Raw genomic sequence first — 21,427 nt, 5'->3', positions numbered from 1 at the left:
TGGGAGGGAGGACCATAGAATGACAGAACAGTTTGGGTTAGAGGGGACCTTGCAAGGTCACCTAACTCAGCTCCCTTCAGTCAGCAGGGACATTGCAACTAGAGCAGGTTGCTCAGAGCTCCAACCACCCTGACCTGGAATGGTTCTGGGGATGGGGAATCTGCCACTTCTCAGGGCAACCCGAGCCAGGCTCTCACCACCCTCAGCATAAACAACTTCTCCCTTCAGTCCACTCTGAATCTCCTCTTTTAGTTCCAAACCACCACTCCTTGTGCTGTCACAACAGGCCCAGCTCAAAAGTCTGTCCTCATCTTCTCTAAGCCCTGAAAAGCCACCAGAAGGGCTCCCTGGAGCCTTCTCTTCTCCAGGCTGCCCAAGCCCAACTCTCTCAGCCTGGCCTCACAGCAGAAGGCTTCCAGCCCTGCCAGCACTGCTGTGGCCTCCTCTGGCCCTGCTCCAACAGGTCCCTGTCTGTGCTGTGCTGAGCACTCCAGAGCTGCCCCAGCACTGCAGGGGGGGTCTCAGCAGGCACAGCAGAGGGGCAGGATCCCCTCCCTGCCCCTGCTGCCCACACTGCTGGGGATCAGCCCAGGGCAGGCTGGGGCTGGGCTGGCAGCACTCAATGCCAGCTCCTGTCCAGCTCTGCACCCCCAAGACCTTCTCCTTGGGGCTGCTCTCAGCCCCTCCCAGCCAGCATGGATTGATACTGGGGCTTGCCCTGGCCCTGCTGCAGGGATGCTCACCACCATGAGCACCCAGCTGCACCTGCCCAGTGCAGCAGAACAGCATCCAGAGTCTCTGCCAGTGTCTGTCCTTAGCACACAGGCTTCAGGGAGCTGCTCTCATACTTTTCCAGCAGAACCACAGATTTTTATGGTGCAACTTTCATGGGAGACCAGATGAATCCTGAATATAGCAGCATCTCCACAGATCAGCCCACAGCTCCCATCCCTTTCTATTTCTGCCAAAAAAACAGGAAGGGGAGGGGGGAGAAATCACTTGAAAGGAGGGAAGGGCAAAGAGAAAAGAGGACTCCAAGGAAATGCAAATCCAACAGCAAAATGCTGCTGCAGTCTGGATTTGCTCTGCAGTTCTGGGCAGAAATGTAAAGCCCTCCAAAGACTAAGCACTGCAGCAGCACAGCTTCTAGCTGTGTGCCCTGATAAATCCTCCCCTCCTACCAACAGGTAATTACTGGAGCAGTTCACATTAAATAAGCACTTTATCAGAATTTGCTGCACTGAAAGCAAGCAATGCAATGCAATCAGGGGAGACCAAGCTGGGCATTCCTGACAGAATCCAAGATCAAGAGCAGTGTGGGCAAAGGACAAGGGAGGTTCTTCTGCCCCTGTGCTCAGCACTGCTCAGGCCACACCTGGAGTGCTCTGTCCAGTTCTGGGCTCCTCACTTCAAGAGAGATGTTGAGGTGCTGGAAGGTGTTTGGAGAAGGGCAGCAAGGCTGGGGAGGGTCCTGGAGCAGAGCCCTGTGAGGAGAGGCTGAGGGAGCTGGGGGGGTGCAGCCTGCAGCAGAGGAGGCTCAGGGCAGAGCTCATTGCTGCCTGCAGCTGCCTGCAGGGAGGCTGTAGCCAGGTGGGGTTGGGCTCTGCTGCCAGGCACCCAGCAACAGAACAAGGGGACACAGCCTCAAGCTGTGCCAGGGCAGGCCTAGGCTGGATGTGAGGAGGAAGTTGTTGGCAGAGAGAGTGATTGGCATTGGAATGGGCTGCCCAGGGAGGTGGTGGAGTGGCTGTGCCTGGAGGTGTTGAAGCCAAGCCTGGCTGGGGCACTTAGTGCCACATGGTCTGGTTGGTTGGGCAGGGCTGGGTGCTAGGTTGGGCTGGCTGAGCTTGGAGCTCTCTTCCAACCTGCTTGATTCTGTGAGTCTATGCAAACTAGCAGCAAAATAGACTCAGAGAAAGGTTTTGGTTGGAAGGGACCCTCCAAAGGTCATCCAGTCCCAGTTCCCCTGCAGTCAGCAGGGACATCCTCAACTAGATCAGGTTGCCCTGCTGAAAAAAAAAGAAGAGGAGGAAGCAGGCAACACAGGAGTAAAATAAAGCTTTAAAGCCTAGTTAAGAGAGAAATCCATCTTTTGGTGGCTTTAGAAGGGAACAATGGAAATGCAGAGAAGGATTTCAGTGGAGCTTTACCTGAAGACAAGCACAAGAAGATTTGCATCAGCTGAAATAGAGCTAGGAAAGAAGTTTGTCACTTGCCAAGGGCTTCAAAGTCCCTGAATATTGGAGTCCTTCACAAAGTGAGATGGAGCCCCTGTGGTGGGGGCAGCAGGAGCCCTGTGAGTGCTGACTGGCTACATTCATGAGCACCACACCACAGGTTCACAGACTGCACCATGCTGGAAGAGACCCTCAAAGGTCATCTTGTCCAACCCCCTGCAGTCAACAGGGACAGCTCCAAATGGATCAGGCTGCCCAGGGCCACATTGAGTCTGACCTTGAATGTCTCCAGGGTAGGACCCCAACCACAGCCATTGAGTCTGACCTGGAATGTCTCCAGGGATAGGATCTCAACCACAGCCACTGAGTCTGACCTTGAATGTCTCCAGGGATAGGACCCCAACCACAGCCATTGAGTCTGACCTGGAATGTCTCCAGGGGTAGGACCCCAACCACAGCCACTGAGTCTGACCTGGAATGTCTCCAGGGGTAGGACCCCAACCACAGCCATTGAGTCTGACATTGAATGTCTCCAAGTCAGGACCTCAACCACAGCCACTGAGTCTGACCTGGAATGTCTCCAGGGATAGGACTCCAACCACAGCCCTGGGCAACCTGTTCCAGCATTTCACCATTCTCATTATGCAGAACTTCCTCCTGATGTCCAACCTAAATCTCCCCTGCTCCAGTTTCAAACCATTGCCCTTCATGCTATCACTCCAAGTCCTCCTAAACAGCCCCTCCTCAGCCTTCCAGCCACATACTGGAAGGCCACCAGAAGGTCTTGCTGAGCACTGCTCTTAAGACTTGGGTTGACTGACTTGAGTGGAATCACTTGCATCACTTAGATGTGGTGCTGAGGGAGATGGTTGGGCACCAGACTTGGTAAGGGTATAGAATGGTTGGACTCCATGAGCTTCAAAGTCATTCCCAACCAAAACAACTCCAATCCCAAGGTGGACTCTTAGAATCCTGCATTGGCTTTAGTAGTCAGCAGGGAACAAAAAAAGTGAACAATAAACTATTTCATCTACATCTAACTACTGCAAGCAAACCTAAGGTGTTAGTAAGTGGTTACTGCTACCACACACAGTGTTAGGCTTGGTTAGGACATTGAGAGACCCATGGCACGCAACAGGCTCTACCTGAGCTCAGCTGGGACTGGTTGAGAGCCTCTGTAACACATGCAGAGCCTGGCTTTACACTATCCAGCTCCAAATCTGCACGTGGTTAGGGAGGAGAAGGCAGAGAGACAGACAGAAGGCAAGAGAAAGGACAAAGTTAAACCAAGTTTCTCTCCTGGGGGCTTCATAGTTTGTAGAGACAGCAGTTAAGAGAAGCAGGGCTGGAGAAATGCAGAGTGCAGTGATAAGCAGCCTAAGGTGTTGCTTCTCTGGCATCTTCTAGACCTGAAGTGTTCTTATCTAGCAGTGTCTATGTGCAAAAGGAAGTCTGAGTGAAGTGCCATGCCAAGCTCACAGGGCAAATAGCCAAAAAGATGAGGTGAGAAGAACAGGCTGGGAATAAGCAGCCAAATCCCCAGGACAACCTGAGCTGCCAGGGATGAAGGTGGATGCTGCTGGTACCTGAACACTGGCCTTAGAGCTGGCTCAGCTGTGAGCAGGGTAAGCAGTCTTAATGCTCACCTCCAGTGCAGATCCACTTATTCATGCATCCATAGCTTCCCAGAAGGGCTTGGGATGGAAGGGACCTTAAAACCATCCAGCTCCAACCCCCTGCCATGGGCAGGGACACCTCCCACCAGCCCAGGTGGCTCAAGGCCTCATCCAACCTGGCCTTGAACACCTCCAGGGAGGGGACATCCACAGCCTCCCTGGGCAACCTGTGCCAGTGTTCACCCCCTCACTGTAAAGGACTTCTTCCTAATCCCCAGTCTCTATCTGCCCTCATATCCAGGTCAAACCTTAACACTGAGATGTGCAGCTTGTTCCTAGAAGCACCCAGGCTGAGGGTTAGAACAGCTCTAATGAGGAGGTTTCCCATGCTCTTCCTAACCTCCAGTCTAAATCTGCCCTCCTCAAGCTTCACTCTATTGCCTCTCAGCCTGTCACTCCCAGCCCTTGTCAAAAGTCCCTCCCCAGCTCTCCTGTAGCTCCCTTCAGGTCCTGGAAGGCTGCTCTAAGGTCTCCCTGGAGTTTTCTCTCAGCCTGTCCTTACAGGGGAGGTGCTCCAGCCCTCTGATCATCTACTTGGCCTCCTCTGGAGCCACTCCAGCAGTTCCACATCACCATAAACACAGATTTCATCTTAGAAAGAGTTAAAAAAACATACAAACTGGCTCTCAGTTTAGGTTGGCAAACACTGGTGGATGAATCAGTGATTTCAAAGAGAGCTGCAGCTTGCACAGTAATGGTCTTTGGTACAGTTGGGAGCCTGCACAGAGCTCATTTTCAGAGGCACTCTGTCCCAGTTTCAAAACCAGACTTCAGCCTCTGCCTCCTTATTCAGATCTCAATTTGGTTTAGCTGAGGAAGCTGAGGGCCACAAAAAAAACCCCACCAACCCAACATCAATGTCTAAAAGTTAAGGCCAGAAAGTCACTTTCCCCCTAACACCAGCAAATCTGACCAGGACCTCAACACTTCCACACATCAAATCTCTTCCCAGATCCATACACTGAGTATCTTCCTAGGAGAAGCTCAGAATTAAGGTTCCCATCTCAGCTTTGCTGTCCATTTTCCAGTGGACCCCTTAAAGTCTGCTCTCCTCACTGGCATGACTGATGAGCAGAGGGCTGGAGCTGCTCTGCTGCGAGGAGAGACTGAGAGTTGGGGCTGGTCAGCCTGGAGCAGAGGAGGCTCCCAGGTGACCTTGTGGCCTTGCAGGATCTGAAGGGGGCTACAAGAAAGCTGGGGAGGGACTTTTGGGGCTGTCAGGTAGTGATAGGACTGGGGGGGATGGAACAAAGCTGGAGGTGGGGAGAGTCAGATTGGAGGTGAGGAAGAAGTTCTTCAGCATGAGAGTGGTGAGAGCTTGGAAGGGATTGCCCAGGGAGGTGCTGGAAGCCTCATCCCTGGAGGTGTTTAAGGCCAGGCTGGATGAGGCTGTGGGCAGCCTGCTCTAGTGTGAGATGTCCCTGCCCATGGCAGGGGGGTTGGAACTGGCTGCTCCTTGTGGTCCCTTCCAACCCTGACTGATTCTGTGATTCCATTGCCAGCACAACCATCAGCTCTGATACACAGAAACAGTCTCAGCCAGGAGGGCCAGAGCAGAGCAGGGAGCAGTGCTCAGGCACGGGAGGGCTGTGGCATATGATCTGTGATCTCCTGGTGTGGCCCTGGCCAAGTTTCTGGCCTCTGTTGCAATGCCATGACTCACAGAGGGATGTGGCTGTGTCCACAGAGATTCATTTCACAGGAAAAACAAGCTGAACCACTGAGGAGCCTTCTACCTTTGAGGAGTAGTTGAGCTGCTCTAGCCCTGAACTCTTCTCCAACAACCAGCCTAACAAGGAGGGTGGCCCTCAATCCTCTCCTTCCAAGGTGCAGTAGGCAACCAGGAATTGTTTTGATGTTAAAAAGGGCAAAAAAGCTCAACCTTGCCTTTATTCTCTGCAGTTAGTTGCTACTGGACCTCAGGAGGAGTGGCATCTTGGAAGGGCTCATGGATTCAAGGAATTTCACTCTAAAGACTAAGAAAAATCCTTCCTCCATCCCTGTAGATGCAAAGGAACCTCCTTGGATCTGAGGAGCATTCACTCTTCTGTCTTCTCCCAAGCCTTTTGGCAGGTTACTCATTTATCAGTGGCTAAGAGCCAGGCAGAGTAATAAATTCTGCTCTCATCATGAAAAACTCTACCCCAGTTTCACCACCCCCTGACTGTTGTTCTGTCACCTCCACCAGAAGAGTGAAAATCAGCTCCTCTGCCTCCCTGCTGCACTGTTCTCTGGCCTCTTTAACAGCTCTTCAGCTTTGTAAAAGGCAGGTTGGGTTGGGTTGGTTTCCCTGAATATCCTTCAGAGAATCAGAGCTACTGACTTGCACCAAAGGAGAAGAGGAAGGAGGAGAGAGAGGAAGTCAAGCAGGGAGAAGGCAGCAAGGCAGGAAGGGGGAGGGAGAAGAGGGAGAAGAGGGAGGGAGAAGAGGGGGAAGAGGGAGAAGAGGGAGAAGAGGGAGAAGAAGGAGAAGAGGGAGAAGAGGGAGAAGAAGGAGGGAGGGAGGGAAAAGAGAGAGGAAGGAAGGGGTAGAGGGAGGGAGAAGAGGGAGGGAGATGTAGGTGGGAGAAGAGGGAGAAGAGGGAAGATGGAAGGGATGAAGGGAGAGAGATGAGGGAGGGAGGGAGAAGAAGAAGGGAGAGAGATGAGGGAGAGAGAAGAGGGAGGGAGGGAGGGAGGGAGAGAGAAGAGGGAGGGAGGGAGGGAGGGAGGAAGGGAGAAGAAGGATAAGAGGAAGGGAGGGATATAGGGTGTGAGGGATGGATAGAGGGAGGGACAAGGAAGGAAGGAAACCCCAGAGGTGCAAGCAGAAGAAGAGGGAGAAGAAGAAAAGCAAAGGACAGAGAGAGGGCCAGGGAGGAAAAGAAAGGCCAAAAGGCACAAAGGAACACGTACAAGGGGGGAAGTAGCTCCAGGACGCTGGACGTGCTCCGTGGGCAGGGGAGACTGGGAAGGTGTCATTGATAGAAAAGAAAAGAAACAAACAAGAAACAGTTGGTTAAAACATGCCCCCACTGCAGGTGCCTTCATTTCACACCAAGCTCAGCTAGGCTCAGTGCAAACCACCACCAGAGACCCAACCCTTGGAGCTGGTTGGTGCTTCAGACCCAAGCCACTGTGGAAATGCCTTACGATCCAGGAATTTCCCTCCCAGCAGGTCCCAGCTCCAAAAAGACACTCCAAATATTTGGCATCTGTGAACTTTTAGCACTGGGCTCAACCCTGCTGAGCAAGGCAGAGAAGCAGAGGATTTGTTTGCCTTGCTTCTGCTGAGCATGTGGGCATGGCTAAGGCCACGTTGAAGGGAAAGGGCTGCAGGATGTTGCTCGACAGATGGACGATGCCAACCACTTCCAATGGAAATCAGCTCCCAGGGATGCTGTAATTTGGTTCCTCCCAGATTCACCTTTCCTCCCTTTCTAAAGGTGCTAAAGCAGACAGCTGCTCCAGCTCACTGACTATCCTGAGCAAAAGCAAACCCAAAGTCCTTTAGGGCCAAGCTTTCTCTGGAAACCTGGCCAGGGCCACACCAGGAGATCACAGATCATATGCCACAGCCCTCCCTGCCTGAGCACTGCTCCCTGCTCTGCTCTGGCCCTCCTGGCTGAGACTGTGTCTGTGTACCAGAGCTGATGGCTGCACTGGCAACAGAAACATAGAATCAGTCAGGGTTGGAAGGGACCACAAGGAGCAGCCAGTTCCAACCCCCCTGCCATGGGCAGGGACACCTCACACTAGAGCAGGCTGCCCACAGCCTCATCCAGCCTGGCCTTAAACACCTCCAGGGATGAGGCTTCCAGCACCTCCCTGGGCAACCCCTCCCAGGCTCTCACCACCCTCATGCTGAAGAACTTCTTCCTCACCTCCAATCTGACTCTCCCCACCTCCAGCTTTGTTCCTTTCCCCCCAGTCCTATCACTCCCTGGCAGCCTAAAAAGTCCCTCCCCAGCTTTCTTGTAGCCCCCTAACAAAAGCTGTCCTTCCTGAGAGACACCAGATCCCTGGTGGGGCTTGGAAGGGATCTCTGGGGCTCATCCAGTCCAAGCCCCTTGCTAAAGCAGTGGTACCCACAGCAGCTTGCCCAGGATCACAGTGTCCAGGTGGGTCCAGAGAAGAGTCATTGCATCCTGCTCTTTAGGTACTGATGAGCATTGAGAAGATCCCCAAGATCCCAGTGTCAATAGGACTAGGTCAGACTCAGTGCTCAGTGACAGGACAGGAAGCAACAGGCACAAACTGGAACCCACCTGAACATGAGGAGAAACTTCTTTGGTGTGAAGGTGCTGAGCCCTAGAACAGGCTGCCCAGAAAGGTGGCAGAGGGGAGATTTAAACTGGGTGTTAGGAAGCTCTTTGCAGTGAGAGTGGTGAGACACTGGCACAGGTTGTCCAAGGAGGTTGTGGATCACAGACAGTGAGGATGGTGAGACACTGGCACAGGTTGTCCAAGGAGGTTGTGGATCACAGACAGTGAGGATGGTGAGACACTGGCACAGGTTGTCCAGGGAGGTTGTGGATCACAGACAGTGAGGGTGGTGAGACACTGGCACAGGTTGTCCAGGGAGGTTGTGGATCACAGACAGTGAGGATGGTGAGACACTGGCACAGGTTGTCCAGGGAGGTTGTGGAGCACAGACAGTGAGGGTGGTGAGACACTGGCACAGGTTGTACAGGGAGGTTGTGGAGCACAGACAGTGAGGGTGGTGAGACACTGGCACAGGTTGTCCAAGGAGGTTGTGGGTCACAGACAGTGAGGGTGGTGAGACACTGGCACAGGTTGCCCAGGGAGGTTGAGGAGCACAGAAGCACAGAATGGCTGCATTATCCCTGCTGTCCCCCACATACCTCCAGTGTTAGGTCAAAGCAAATCTTGCTTCTAAAAGCAGAGCCTTCACTCAAACCCAACCTCCCTCTCCCATCCCCTGTGCTTCATTTGCTCCTGCACTTCAGTCATCATTTGCAGTGCATGAGAGACCATTACAGCACTTGGTGGTGCCATCAAAATGCTGTCCCTGTGTCACTCCAGCAAATCAAACCCTCTCATTATAAATACTAATCAAAGCAGAGGGCAGGAAGCTCTTTCCTCTCCATCTGCTTTTTATTACACTACACAACCCCAAGCCAAACCTAGGGATGATTAAAACAACAAAGTTTTGCATGTTTGTAAATGCCTTTGTGGCCAAGAGCTTTCTGCTGCAGATACAGAATGTCCTGGATGCTCTGCACATCATCTTTTCATTACAGAGAATGAAGTTGGCACGTTGATAACTGGGTCTTATCGAGGCCAGATCTGAAAAGCCTCACATTAATTCCAGCTGAATTACCCTGCTGATGTGGAGGGAGGACAGAAAGCTCCAAGATTCCTTTTAGAAGTGGCTCTCTTCCTTGGGAAAAGCCAATCTGATGTTTGGAGGAGATTAATTGAAGGCTTTGGGAAATCCCCTGTGTGGCTAAGGAGAGGTTAGGAGGCAACTGAATGCATGGAATAGGGATGAGGGAAACAGAACCACAGACTCGTTGAGGTTGGAAAAAGACCTCTAAGATCACTGAGATTAAGTTCTCCTGCATCATCCCAGCAATGCCACTCCTGGCAAGGCTCTGGAGGAAGCCCTGGATGAGATCCAGTTTTCCATTCCCCACCAGTCTTACTGAAGCCACTCAGGGAGCTCCAGCAGCAACTTTCTGCCACCTTCCTGGGGTGTGCTGACAAGGCTTGGGCAGCTGTGTGGAAACTGAAACCCTCTCCCTCCTCCTTCAGCTTCTCACCTCTCCTGGATTTCACCCACCTCTCCTGGATTTCACCCATCCCCCTTCCCTCCAGGCAGGCAGGTTCCTCGAGTTCTCCACCACCACATTCAATGACAAAAACCTCCTCCCTGAACTCCTTCCAGCTCCCAACCCACAGCTCCTGCAGCAAGCAAGGAAGAGTATTCCAGGCTTCCACCTCCACCATGCAAGTACTTCCCATGGTGGACAAAGGGCAAAGCACAAGGCTCCAGAGGGATGGCATCCTCAGTTCTGTGTGCAAAGCAAAGGCAGGAGAGGATTACAGGGACAGCTGCAAGGTTCACTGGAGCAATCCTCACATCTGAAAGCTCATTAGTGCTCTTCTGGAGTGGTCTTTTGCCTGTAATTGCAGGCACAGAGCAGCTCTTGGGGAAGGTCAACAGGGACAGCCTCATGACTTGGCAATATCTTTCAACTTAGTCCTTTTAACAGGGCTTGGGCTTTTGCTATCAACTTCATAACAAACACTTCCCAGGGCTGAAAGAGGAAATCCACCCCCTGGTGTGTTGTTAAAGCCAGGCAGATGCTACTCAGCTCCGTGGCTTCCTTATCTCTCCTTAAAGCAGAGAAGGAAGCACTGAGCAGCAGCAGCTCCTGGCAGCTAATTGCCTCAGCCACGTTTAATAGCAGACACTTGCTTAGGATGGCATCTCTCAGCCTGGCCTGTGCTTAGGTTTCAAGCTGCCCTTGTCTGCATGCTTTAGCTGCTGGACAAGAGGGGAGAGCCCCATCAGGGCATTGCCAGATCAGCTCCAAACAACAAAAGGCAGATCCCGGATTTGTGAGCTGACCACCTGCTGCCTCGCCTGGCACCACCACAGAGCCCTGGCAGGCTCCTGGCAAAGCATCAGCACCTTCCCTGCAGCAACAAAGCCTGCAGGTACCGAGGGCTGAGAATGCAACCTCCCGGAGCTGTCAGCTCTCTGAAGCATGCAGATTAACGTGGGGCAGTGAGAGCAGAGGCACGTCCTGACTTCCCACCACTCACCCCAAAGTAACACCAGAGCTGATAAGAGCACAGCATCACAGAGTCTCTTAGACTGGAAAAGCCCTGCAAGCTCCTCCTGTCCAATCCTTAGCTCCACACTGACAAGTCCCTGACTAACCCAAAGCCCTCAGCACAACATCTCAGCACTAGGAATTGTTGTGGTTGCAAAGGACCACCAGGACCAGCCAGTCCAGCCTTCATCCCAGCATCCTTCATGCCTCAGTACCACAGCCACTCTCCTCTTAAACACCTCCAGGGATGGCCACTCCACCACCTCCCTGGGCAGCCTGTGCCAGTGCCTAACCACCTGCTCAGGAAAGAACTTCCTCCCAACAGCCAACCTAACCCTCCCCTGTAGCAACCTGAGGCCATTTAAGCTGTGTTGGCCATTTAAAATCACAGAATCATAGAGTCAAGCAGGTTGGAAGAGAGCTCCAAGCTCAGCCAATTCAACCTATCCCCAGCCCTGCCCAACCAACCAGACCATGGCACTAAGTGCCCCAGCCAGGCTTGGCTGCAACACCTCCAGCCACAGCCACTCCACCACCTCCCTGGGCAGCCCATTCCAATGCCAATCACTCTCTCTGCCAGGAACTTCCTCCTCACATCCAGCCTGTACTTCCCAAGTCAGGTGGCTGAATCACAGCAACTTCTCCAGTATCATAGCAGCAATCTTCAAGACAAGGAGCATCACTAAAGCAGGGAAAAGGGATGAAACAAGAGCAGTTTCCCAGCTCCCCAGCCTGACTGGCCAGCTGCACAATGCTTTAGGGGAGCTCAGCGACTTCCAAGTGCTTCTCTTGATCCAAAAGAGATAAGCAGAGCTCCTCACATGTATCATCACCAAACAAAAGCTTCAGCACCAGGAGCTCCTGCACAGAGCTCAGTCATGCCACCACAGCCAACTGTAATCACTGCCTGTTTACACCGGGGATGACAGCAGAGAGAGACCCAAGGTCTCATTCTCTGTTAATGCTTCCTTTCCTCAGCAGGGTTTGCTATTGATTTACATCAATTCCATACAATCCAAGAAGGCAGCAAGGGAGGAGGTGGAGTCATATATCAAGAGCAGAAGCCATCAGCAGACCAAGTTCTGCTCTGTCCATCAAGCCTCAAACAGAAAGGAGCTTCCAATATCTAATGAATCCACTCCACTGAAGTCAAGGTAAACACTTTTGGGTCACCTGTATGAAAACCACATAACAGTCTCTGGACACCAGGCCCTGGGACATTGCCTGGAGTCACTACCTACAGACTGCTGAAGGTATTTTAACTTCTTACAAGCTTAAAACCTTCTGAGTGAGGCAGGAGGTGGACATTGCCCTGAGCTTACACAACACCACAGATGAAAGACATTCAACAGTGGCAACCGGTCAGAGAGGCAGGGTGGGGATGATGAACACACAGAAGGATGTGGTGTGAAAGGTGATGGACACAGGGTGTAACAGGGTGTGCCTAAGGGGGTGTTCAAGGTGGAACTGTATCCCATCAGAGTCAGCACACATACCTGGTTTTGGCACAGAGTTGGTCACGGACTGAGGGACTTTGTCGTTGATCAGCTCCACACACTCACTGGGGAAAAATCCAACCTGTGGTGAAAACAGCAAGAGGCAGCACACTGAATGGCCTGGCTTTGAGCTCTGGGCTGCTCACCCAGCAACTGCTCAGGCAATCACAGAATTGGCAGGGACCACCCAGTTCCAACCCCCCTGCTGTGGGCAGGGATACCTCATACGAGATCAGGTTGCTCAGAGGCGCATCCAGCCTGGCCTTACAACCTTCCAGGGATCAGGCTTCCACCACCTCCCTGGGCAACCTATGCCAGGCTCTCAGGGTGAAGAACTTCTTCCTGACATCCAGTCTGAATCTACTCACTTCTAGTTTTGCTCCATTCCCCCTGCTCCTATCACTGAATCATAGAATCAAGCAGGTTGGAAGAGAGCTCCAGGCTCAGCCAGCACAACCTAGCACCCAGCCCTGCCCAACCAACCAGACCATGGCACTAAGTGCCCCAGCCAGGCTTGGCTGCAACACCTCCAGCCACAGCCACTCCACCACCTCCTTGGGCAGCCCATTCCAATGCCAATCACTCTCTCTGCCAACCACTTCCTCCTCACATCCAGCCTGAACCTGCCCTGGCACAGCTTGAGGCTGTGTCCCCTTCTTCTGTCGCTGGGTGCTTGGCAGGAGTTTTAGACTCCTCACCATGCCTATCTCCCCCCGCTTCAGTGTCTTCCTTCTTGCTGATGTCCCAGTGCCAGATCAGAGCCTTTAGCACCTGTAATCCACAGTCCATCACTCCCAGGCTCTTTTGTCCCTCACAGACTCACAGCATGGCTGGAAGGGACCTTCAAAGCTCACCTAGTCCAATCCCCCTCCTGTCCTCGCCCAGGAGAGCTCCGGTTCTGTGCCATGTAACTCAAGCACCAGCACCCTCCTGGGACACCCCAGCCTAAGCCAGGAGCAGGATTTCCTGCCCCGTGTCAGACATGTGATGTGGACAGCTGAAAGCATCAAGTCACTTCGGGCAGCCACGGCTTGGTCAAGAGCTGCAGCAATGCATGGCAAGGAGCCAGCCCACGGCCCCGAGCTCATCTCAGCAGCAGAACGGGGCCAGGACTGCTGCCAGTCCTGTTAGCACATCTGTGACATCCCTTGGAGCCACCACGAGCCTGGCAGACAGCCCCTGCTCTATTTATTCATCTTACACAACTCCCTTTTGTCTCCAGGGAACAACAACAACTAGGACCCTTAACTCTCACCTCCTCCCCACCTAGTTACAGGGCTGGTTCTCCTCCCAGTCTTGCCATGACTTTGTCTCTCTGAGTGAGTTCAGCCCCAGAGATAACCTCAACAGCTGTAGCAAGGCACTGCCAGGGCTTGAGCCAGGATTAAAGGATTTGGCAAGGTAGGAAAATGAACGGCAAGGGCAGTGTGCATTTAGACAGACACAAGGTCAGCTAGAGGTTAAAATGTCACTGCACACCTCAGCCCAAGGAGCAGAGCTCAGGCTGCTGCAGGCAAGCATTCCCCCAACAGCTACTCTCTCTTTCCTCCACTTCTCTGCCAGAATCTGCTAAGGCTTGGAGGGGAAAAGGCAAAGCAGCAGCAGCAGCAGTGACTGGCAGTGTGCAAGGAGGGAGCTCTACGTGTGAGGAAGCAGCAGCAACACAAATCCTAGCAGCAGAGAATGGCTCAGGTTGGAAGGGACCTCAGAGATCATCTACTCCAACCTCCATGCCATGGGCAGGGACACCTCCCAGCTAGGCTTGGCTGCTCAAGGCCTCATCCATCCTGGCCCTAAACACGCCCAGAGAGGAGGCATCTACAACTTCCCTGGGCAGCCTGCTCCACCCTCATGGTGAAGAACTTCTTCCTCAGCTCCAGTCTAACCCTGCTCTCCCTCAGCTTCAAACCATTCCCCCTTGTCCTGTCTCCAGACATGCTCAGGAAAAGTTCCTCTGCAGCCTTCCTGCAGGATCCCTTCAGGTATTGGAAGGTAGCTCTCAGGTGCTCCCAGAGTCTTCTCTTCTCCAGGCTGAACAACCTCAGCCCCCTCAGCCTGTCCTCAGAGGAGAGGTGCTCCAGCCCTTGGACCACTTGGGAGTCACAGGATCATAGAGTTGCCAGGGCTGGAAGGGACCTGAAGTGAAGCTTTGTCTGAGACATCTCAGTTGGGTTTTGGGTTTGCCATGGGCTGAAGTGTGGTTGGAAAGAGCCTTTACAGGTCATCTAGCTCAGTTCTTATGACATCTGCAAGTAGAGTGCTCAGAGCTCCAGTCCACCTGACCTGGCAGGGTTCCAGGGATGGGGAACCTGCCACCTCTCTGGGCAACCTGGGCCAGCATCTTGGCACCCTCAGCATAAATTTCTTCCTTCCCTCCAGTCTGTATCTCCCTCTTTTAGTTTCAAACCATCACCCTTTGTCCTGCCACAACAGGCTCTGCTAGAAGCCTGTCCCCAGCTTTCTTCAAGTCTTGAAAGGCCACCAGAAGATCTCCCTGGGGCTGAACTCTCTCAGCCTGTCCTCACAGCTCTCCATGGGGCTGTACTCCAAAGACAGAACTCTTCAGATGTTGGGCATCAACAAGAGAAAAAGGGACCTGTCCCTAATGATTCAGCTGCCTGAAACAGAGCTCCTGATGGAAAAGACAAAGCATGAAGGGAAAAGCAGAGGAGAACAAAGAAGGCTGGGAGGCTGCTGGTGAGGAGGTGGCTGTGCTGCAGGTAGCACTCTCACAGTGAGAGCAGTGACTCACTGAGGGCACTGGGAAAGACAAAAAAGCTTGAGGAAAAAAACCTCTTAAAAATCATCTTCCTTCAGCCAGAGGCAAATGCTAAGGAGCCTGCTGGGTTGTTTTGCTCTGCAGAGGATTAAGTCATTAGATCAGGTATTGGGAGTGAGGCAGCAGGCAACTGGCAAGACAGAATAGCTGAAGGATAACAAAAGTGGTGATTCACTCCTGGAGGAGAGCTCTGCCTGGCACGGAGCAAAGTGACTTCCAAAGCTGCAGCTCAAACCCAACCTGCTCCCAGCCTCCCCCAGTGGCTTTGCTGCTGACACCTGCAGACCTCTTGCTGATGTGCTCAACACAGAGCAACTCTTTACTGACTCTCAGAGACACACAGAAACGATCTGCCACAAGGGACACAAGTCACAGCAGCTGAGGACTCATGAAAGCATAACAGGGACCTCTGGAGATCAGTTAGTTCAAGTCTCCTCCTGCAGCAGGGTCACCCACAGCAGCCTGCCCAGGGTCAACACATCCAGGTGGGTTTGGAATCTCCTTGCACACTGCCACTGCTCAGGCCTAAGCTTGAGTGCTGTGTCCAGTTCTGGGCTCCTCACTTCAAGAGAGATGGTGAGGTGCTGGAAGGTGCCCAGAGAAGGGCAGCAAGGCTGGGGAGGGGCCTGGAGCACAGCCCTGTGAGGAGAGGCTGAGGGAGCTGGGGGGGTGCAGCCTGCAGCAGAGGAGGCTCAGGGCAGAGCTCATTGCTGCCTGCAGCTGCCTGCAGGGAGGCTGTAGCCAGTTGGGGTTGGGCTCTGCTGCCAAGCAGCCAGGGACAGAACAAGGGGACACAGCCTCAAGCTGTGCCAGGGGAGGTCTAGGCTGGATGTGAGGAGGAAGTTGTTGTCAGAGAGAGTGATTGGCACTGGAATGGGCTGCCCAGGGAGGTGGTGGAGTCCCCATCCCTGAGGTGTTCAAAGAATGTGTAGGCATGGCACTCTGGGACATGGTTCAATGGCCATGGTGGTGCTGGGGTGATGGTTGGACTTGATCACCTTGGAGCTCTCTTCTCACCTCAATGGTTCTGTGGCTGCTGTACTCCTAATTGAGCAAGCCAGAAGCACAGCCAAGCCTGTGCAAGAAACAGCAATGTATCACCTTCAGCAACAGGTTTAATGCCAGAGCAGGAATCAGACCACAGAATCACACAGACACAGACAGGCTGGCAAAGCCCCTCAGCATCACCAAGTCCAGCCTAGACTCTGCAAGAGTCACCTTAAACCACAGCCCCAAGCACCACAGCCAAACCACCCTGAAACACACCCAGGCTGGGGGACTGCAGCACCTCCCTGGGCAGCTCATTCCACTCCCTGACCACTCTCTCAGTGAAAAACCTTTTCCTAACATCCAATCTAAACCTCCCCAGCCTCAGCTTGAGGCCATTCCCCCTTGTTCTGTCTCCAATTACCTGTGAGCAGAGCCCAGCAGCAGCCTCTGCACAATGTCCCTTCAGATGTCCCCCAGTGCTCTGATTTTCCAACTGAGCTATTACCTGAACCCCCAGAGCTGACATAAAGCCACCCCCAGCAGGACCTCAGGTGCTCTGGCTAATCAGACACAAGTGCAGCAGTGGAACTAACACTCAACTCAGAAAGGATTTGGAGATAGCTGCACAGAGCTCTGGAATTAATGACAGCAGAACCACAGTCTGGGATCTGGCACAGAAAGGTCCCTCAGGGAAAATCCAAGCAGCTTCAAGAAGACTTTTCCAGGCCAAACTATACAAATGTCTGCTCAATCCTGACCCTCTCCAGAGCAAACTCCTGGTTCCATCTACTCACAGACAGCAGCTGCAGTGTGAAAATCCCTCCTGCTCCTGAAAGCAGCTGAAACTGAGACACTGCAGTGTGAGGAGGGAGAACATCAGTGCCTGCAAGCTCCAGCAGCCTTTGGGTTTGGGAGCAGAGATTTGCCTCTAATTAAACTTCCTAATCAGAAAATCCAAGCCAGGGAGTAACAACTCTGTTGGAAAGGAAGTTTTGGTGCCTAACTCAGCAGTGTGAGTGCAGCTCAGACAGCAACCCTGTGCTGGGCTGCAGCAAGAGCAGTGTGGGCACAGGGCAAGGGAAGGGATTCTGCCCCTTGGCTCTGCTCTCCTCACACCCCACCTGCAGTCCTGGGTGCACTTCTGGAGCCCCCAGCTCTAGCAGGACATGGAAGTGTTGGAGCCAGTCCAGAGGAGGCCACCAAGAAGCTCAGAGGGCTCTGCTGCGAGGACAGGCTGAGAGAGTTTGGGAGAAGAGAAGGCTTGGAGGAGACCTTCTAGTAGCTGAAGGGGGCTCCAGGAGGGCTGGGGAGGGACTACTGACAAGGTCTGGGAATGACAGGAGGAGGAGGAATGGGTTTTAAATGGCAGAGGGGAGATTGAAAGTGGGTGTTAGGAAGAAGTTGTTTGCAGTGAGGGTGGTGAGACACTGGCACAGGTTGCCCAGGGAGGCTGTGGAGCACAGAAGCACCCAATGTGATCAAAGATCCCATTCTGTGCTTCTGTGCTCCACAACCTCCCTGCAGGTGTTCAGGACCAGGTTGGATGAAGCACTGAGGGACCTGTTCTAGTGGGACATGTCCCTGCCTATGCTGGGGGGTTGGAACTGGCTGAGCTTTGAGCTCCCTTCCAACCTAAGCCATTCTATGACTCTATCTCCAGAGGTTCCCTCCAGCTCTGACCATGCTGGGATTAACAACAGTGGAAAATGATGGCTCTGACTCCAGCCCCAAATCCCATGCTGCAGTTGATCACCAACATCAAAGCTTCTCCTCTTGCTGGATGCAGTAAGGTCCCTTCCAACCTAAACCATTCCATTCTATTCTAATTCCCAGGGATCTTTAGGACCTTCTGCAAGTTCAGCCTAAGCCTCCCTGTGTAAGCTTCCCACGGAGCAGTGCCAGGAGCACTGCACAAGGCCAGGACAGCACAGGTTAGTTGGGTGCCTTGTCCAAGTCAGTGGCAGTGTCCTACCAAGTGACTTCCTCTGCAGCCTTGATGTTCTGCCTGATCTAGCTTTGAACAGGGGAAGGAATGGGCTGATTTGAGTAACAGTGTCAGCTGCCTCAGAGGGGGTGCAACACAAGCTTCCACTAGCATCAGGCCAGCTGTCCATCACAGGGCCATGGCTATCTCTCACTCCCACAGCTAGACAGGGAGATCACAGCCTCACAGGATGTCAGGGGTTGGAAGGGACCCAAAGGCCCCTGCCAGAGCAGGACCACACAATCTAGCTCAGGGCACACAGGAACACATCCAGGCAGGCCCTGAACATCTCCAGAGAAAGTGACTCCACAACCTCCAGGGACCCCACTGCAGTGCTCTGTGACCTCCTACAGCAAAGAAGTTCCCCTTTGTGTTGAGGTGGAGCCTCCTGTGCTGCAGCTTCCATCCACTGCTCCTTGTCCTATCACAGGGATGATTTCTTCCAGGACCACATCTTCAAAGGGATGGGACTTTTTACATGGACTTGCAGAGATAGGATGAGAGGGAAGAGACTGAAGCTTGAGGAGGGCAGACTGAGACTGGAGATCAGGAAGAAATTGTTTAGAGAGAGGGTGGGGAGACTCTGGCACAGGTTGCCCAGGGAGCTTGTGACTGCTCCTCCCTGGAGGTGCTCAAGGCCAGGCTGGATGAGGCCTTGAGCAGCCTGGGCTAGTGGGAGGTGTCTCTGCCCATGGCAGGGGGTTGCAACTGGCTGAGCTTGAAGGTTCCTTCCAACCTAAACCATTCCATCCCTCTCCAAATCCCTGCTGCAGCACAAATCCAGAGAGACAGGAGAAGTCCTCTGACAGCAGTGCAGGGACATGCTGCTAACACCCACGGGTAACCCTCTCGGGGGGAGCACCTGGATGGACACCCTGCTGAGGTTCCTGCCTCTCTGCAAGCTGCAGTGTGGCACCTGGTGCTTGTGCCTACCTGGAATCCATGCTTGCCTCTCCACCACGTGGTCAGCTCCTTTGGGGGCATGTCAATAACAGACACTATGTCTCCCACCTGCAAAAGATGGGCAGCATCAATCACAGCCTGCAGTGTGGCCAGGAGGAAAGCACAGCTCAAACATCTCTGCTCTTCAGATGCCCTACAGACGGCTGGGTCTTGGCATACAGAGGATTGGTTTGGTTGGAAAAGATCTCTCAGATCATCCAGTCCAACCATTACCTAACTCTGCCAAGGCTGGTGCCAAACCATGTCCCTCAGCACCACATCTCTGTGTCTTCTCAACACCTCCAGGGCTGGGGATTCAACCACCTCCCTGGGGAGCCTGCTCCAGTCTTTGAGAACCCTTTCAGTCAAGAATTGTCTTCTAATGTTCAACCTCAACCTCCCTTGGCACAACCTGAGGCCATTTCCTCTTGTCCTATCACTTGTTCTTTGGGAGAAGACACCAACCCTCACCTGGCTCCAACCTCCTTTTTCCCTCCAGCCTCATTTTTTCCAAACCAAACCCCACAGTTCCCTCAGCTGCTCCTCACAAGAACCTGTTCTCCAGACCCTTCCACTGACCTCGAATCACAGAATGGCTTAGGTTGGATGAGACATCAAAGCTCAGCCAGTTCCAACCCCCCAGCATAGGCAGGGACACCTCCCACTAGAACAGGTCACTCAAGGCCTCATCCAATCTGGTCCTGAACACCTGCAGGGAGGTTGTGGAGCACAGAAGCACCCAATGTGATCTTTGATCACATTGGGTGCTTCTGTGCTCCACAACCTCCCTGGGCAACTTGTGCCAGTGTCTCACCACCCTCAACCTGTGCCAGGCTCTCACTACCCTCATTGCAAACAACTTCTTCCTCACATCCACTTCCAATCTCCCCTCTGCCACTTCAAACCCATTCCTCCTCCTCCTCTCTTTACCAGACCTTGTCAATAGTCCCTCCCCAGCCCTCCTGTAGCTCCCTTCAGATCCTGCAAGGCCACTCCAAGCTCTCCTGGAAGCCTTCTCTTCTCCAGGCTGCACAGTCCCAACTCTCTCAGCCTGTGCTCACAGCAGAGCTGCTGCAGCCCTCTGAGCATCTTCTTGTTCCCTCTCACCTCAAAAAAAGCTCCCTTGGTAAAATCATCTGATCGTAGACTGGTTTGGGTTGGAAGTGACCTCCAAAGGTCACCTAATCCAAACCCCCTGCAGTCAGCAAGGACATTCTCCCCTAGACCCAGGGTAGAGTACTTGGCACTCCTTCTTCAAGCAGCAAAGCTGTGTTTTAAAGATGACTTCATGTCCTGTGACTTCTGGCATCCCTTCCCCCTGCACCCAACCCACTGCAACTCCAATATTTAACTCCACCTTCTAAGCTTCACCTCACAAAACTTCCTGAAAGCATCTGGCCCTTATTCCTGCTGCACAGCCCCCCAGGTTGCAGCCTGCCAGGCAGGAGCAGGCATGTGTGTGTACCTCGAAGGACAGCTCATCTGCTGCCTGAGCAATGTATCTCTTAATGACGTGGGCAGCGGCGATGGCAGGGACGTTAATGGACGACTCCTCGTGGACCAGCAGGTGGTTCCCCTTGTTATCAATCTGCAATGGAGAGCAGAGCAGAGGGTGAGAGGCAGCTGAGGACAAGCAGGGAGGGTGCTCATACATGGCAGAAGCTTTAAGCTGATTCACAGAGACAGCACAGCCCCAGGGCCCCCCGAGGAGAGCGGCGCAGGCACTCAACTGAGAAAAGAGTGTTGGGGAAGGTCGTGTGTCCCCAGCCAGCCCAGGAGAGGACAGGCTGCAGTTGTGCTGTGTACAAACAGCAACGTGGCAGGCAAGGTTTAGCACCTCCCTTTAATCATCTTGTTTGGCCTGAAGCACTTAAAAACTGCAATGCCAAAGGTGCTACGAAAACCCCTTGGCAATGCTCAAAAACTCCCTGCAGTGCTAAAGCAAGCAGGAAATGCTCTCAGACTCAGAGCTCCCCCTCAGCTCTGCTGCCAGGCAGCCAGGGACAGAAGAAGGGGACACAGCCTCAAGCTGTGCCAGGGCAGGTTCAGGCTGGATGTGAGGAGGAAGTTCCTGGCAGAGAGAGTGATTGGCATTGGAATGGGCTGCCCAGGGAGGTGGTGGAGTGGCTGTGCCTGGAGGTGTTGAAGCCAAGCCTGGCTGGGGCACTTAGTGCCATGGTCTGGTTGGTTGGGCAGGGCTGGGTGCTAGGTTGGGCTGGCTGAGCTTGGAGCTCTCTTCCAGCCTGCTTGATTCTACAACTCTGAATTCTAGTTCCGTTTTCCCCTCTGAATTCCTTCCTCCCTTTGTGCTGAGCTTCCCAAGAGCTGAGCCTTCCAGGATTCTTCACATCCCAAAGGATTTCAAGGGTGAGGAGGATTACCAGCAGGGAAAGCAGCAGGAAACCACACTCAATCCTTATCACCATCGTTTAAAACCGAATTGCAACAGACTAAAAATAGTTGCTTCTATTCCTGGTGTGCAGCAGCAGAAGCAGCAGGCAGGGGAAATATCTCTACCAGGCTAATCAGGAGCAGCACTGCTGACACAGAGCTGGCCTTAAACACCCAGCTCCAGTCTTCCCTGCTCTCCTTTCCCCA

The 21,427-nt window shown here is 53.3% G+C and overlaps 1 protein-coding gene across 8 annotated transcripts in view; it reads right to left on the bottom strand.

The window, feature by feature from the left end:
* Nucleotides 1-21,427, bottom strand: part of ARHGAP32 (Rho GTPase activating protein 32) — a 246,412-nt gene that overhangs the window by 56,688 nt on the left and 168,297 nt on the right. For 5 of the 8 annotated variants that reach the window (XM_064173280.1, XM_064173279.1, XM_064173274.1 and 2 more), the window contains 5 exons: nt 20,295-20,417; nt 18,821-18,898; nt 12,135-12,216; nt 6,749-6,799; nt 3,323-3,397 (listed from right to left, as the gene is read on the bottom strand). In XM_064173280.1, the coding sequence (XP_064029350.1) occupies nt 3,323-3,397; nt 6,749-6,799; nt 12,135-12,216; nt 18,821-18,898; nt 20,295-20,417 (409 nt within the window). The remainder of the gene's footprint in view (nt 1-3,322; nt 3,398-6,748; nt 6,800-12,134; nt 12,217-18,820; nt 18,899-20,294; nt 20,418-21,427) is intronic. The other 3 variants (XM_064173281.1, XM_064173282.1, XM_064173277.1) reach the window with 2 other exon arrangements.

The sequence above is a fragment of the Pogoniulus pusillus genome, chromosome 38 (assembly GCF_015220805.1).
Source record: "Pogoniulus pusillus isolate bPogPus1 chromosome 38, bPogPus1.pri, whole genome shotgun sequence".
In the NCBI taxonomy this organism is placed as follows: domain Eukaryota; kingdom Metazoa; phylum Chordata; class Aves; order Piciformes; family Lybiidae; genus Pogoniulus; species Pogoniulus pusillus.
The sequence above is the reverse complement of the archived record's forward strand: the minus strand, read 5'-3'. Positions and strand labels throughout refer to the sequence as shown.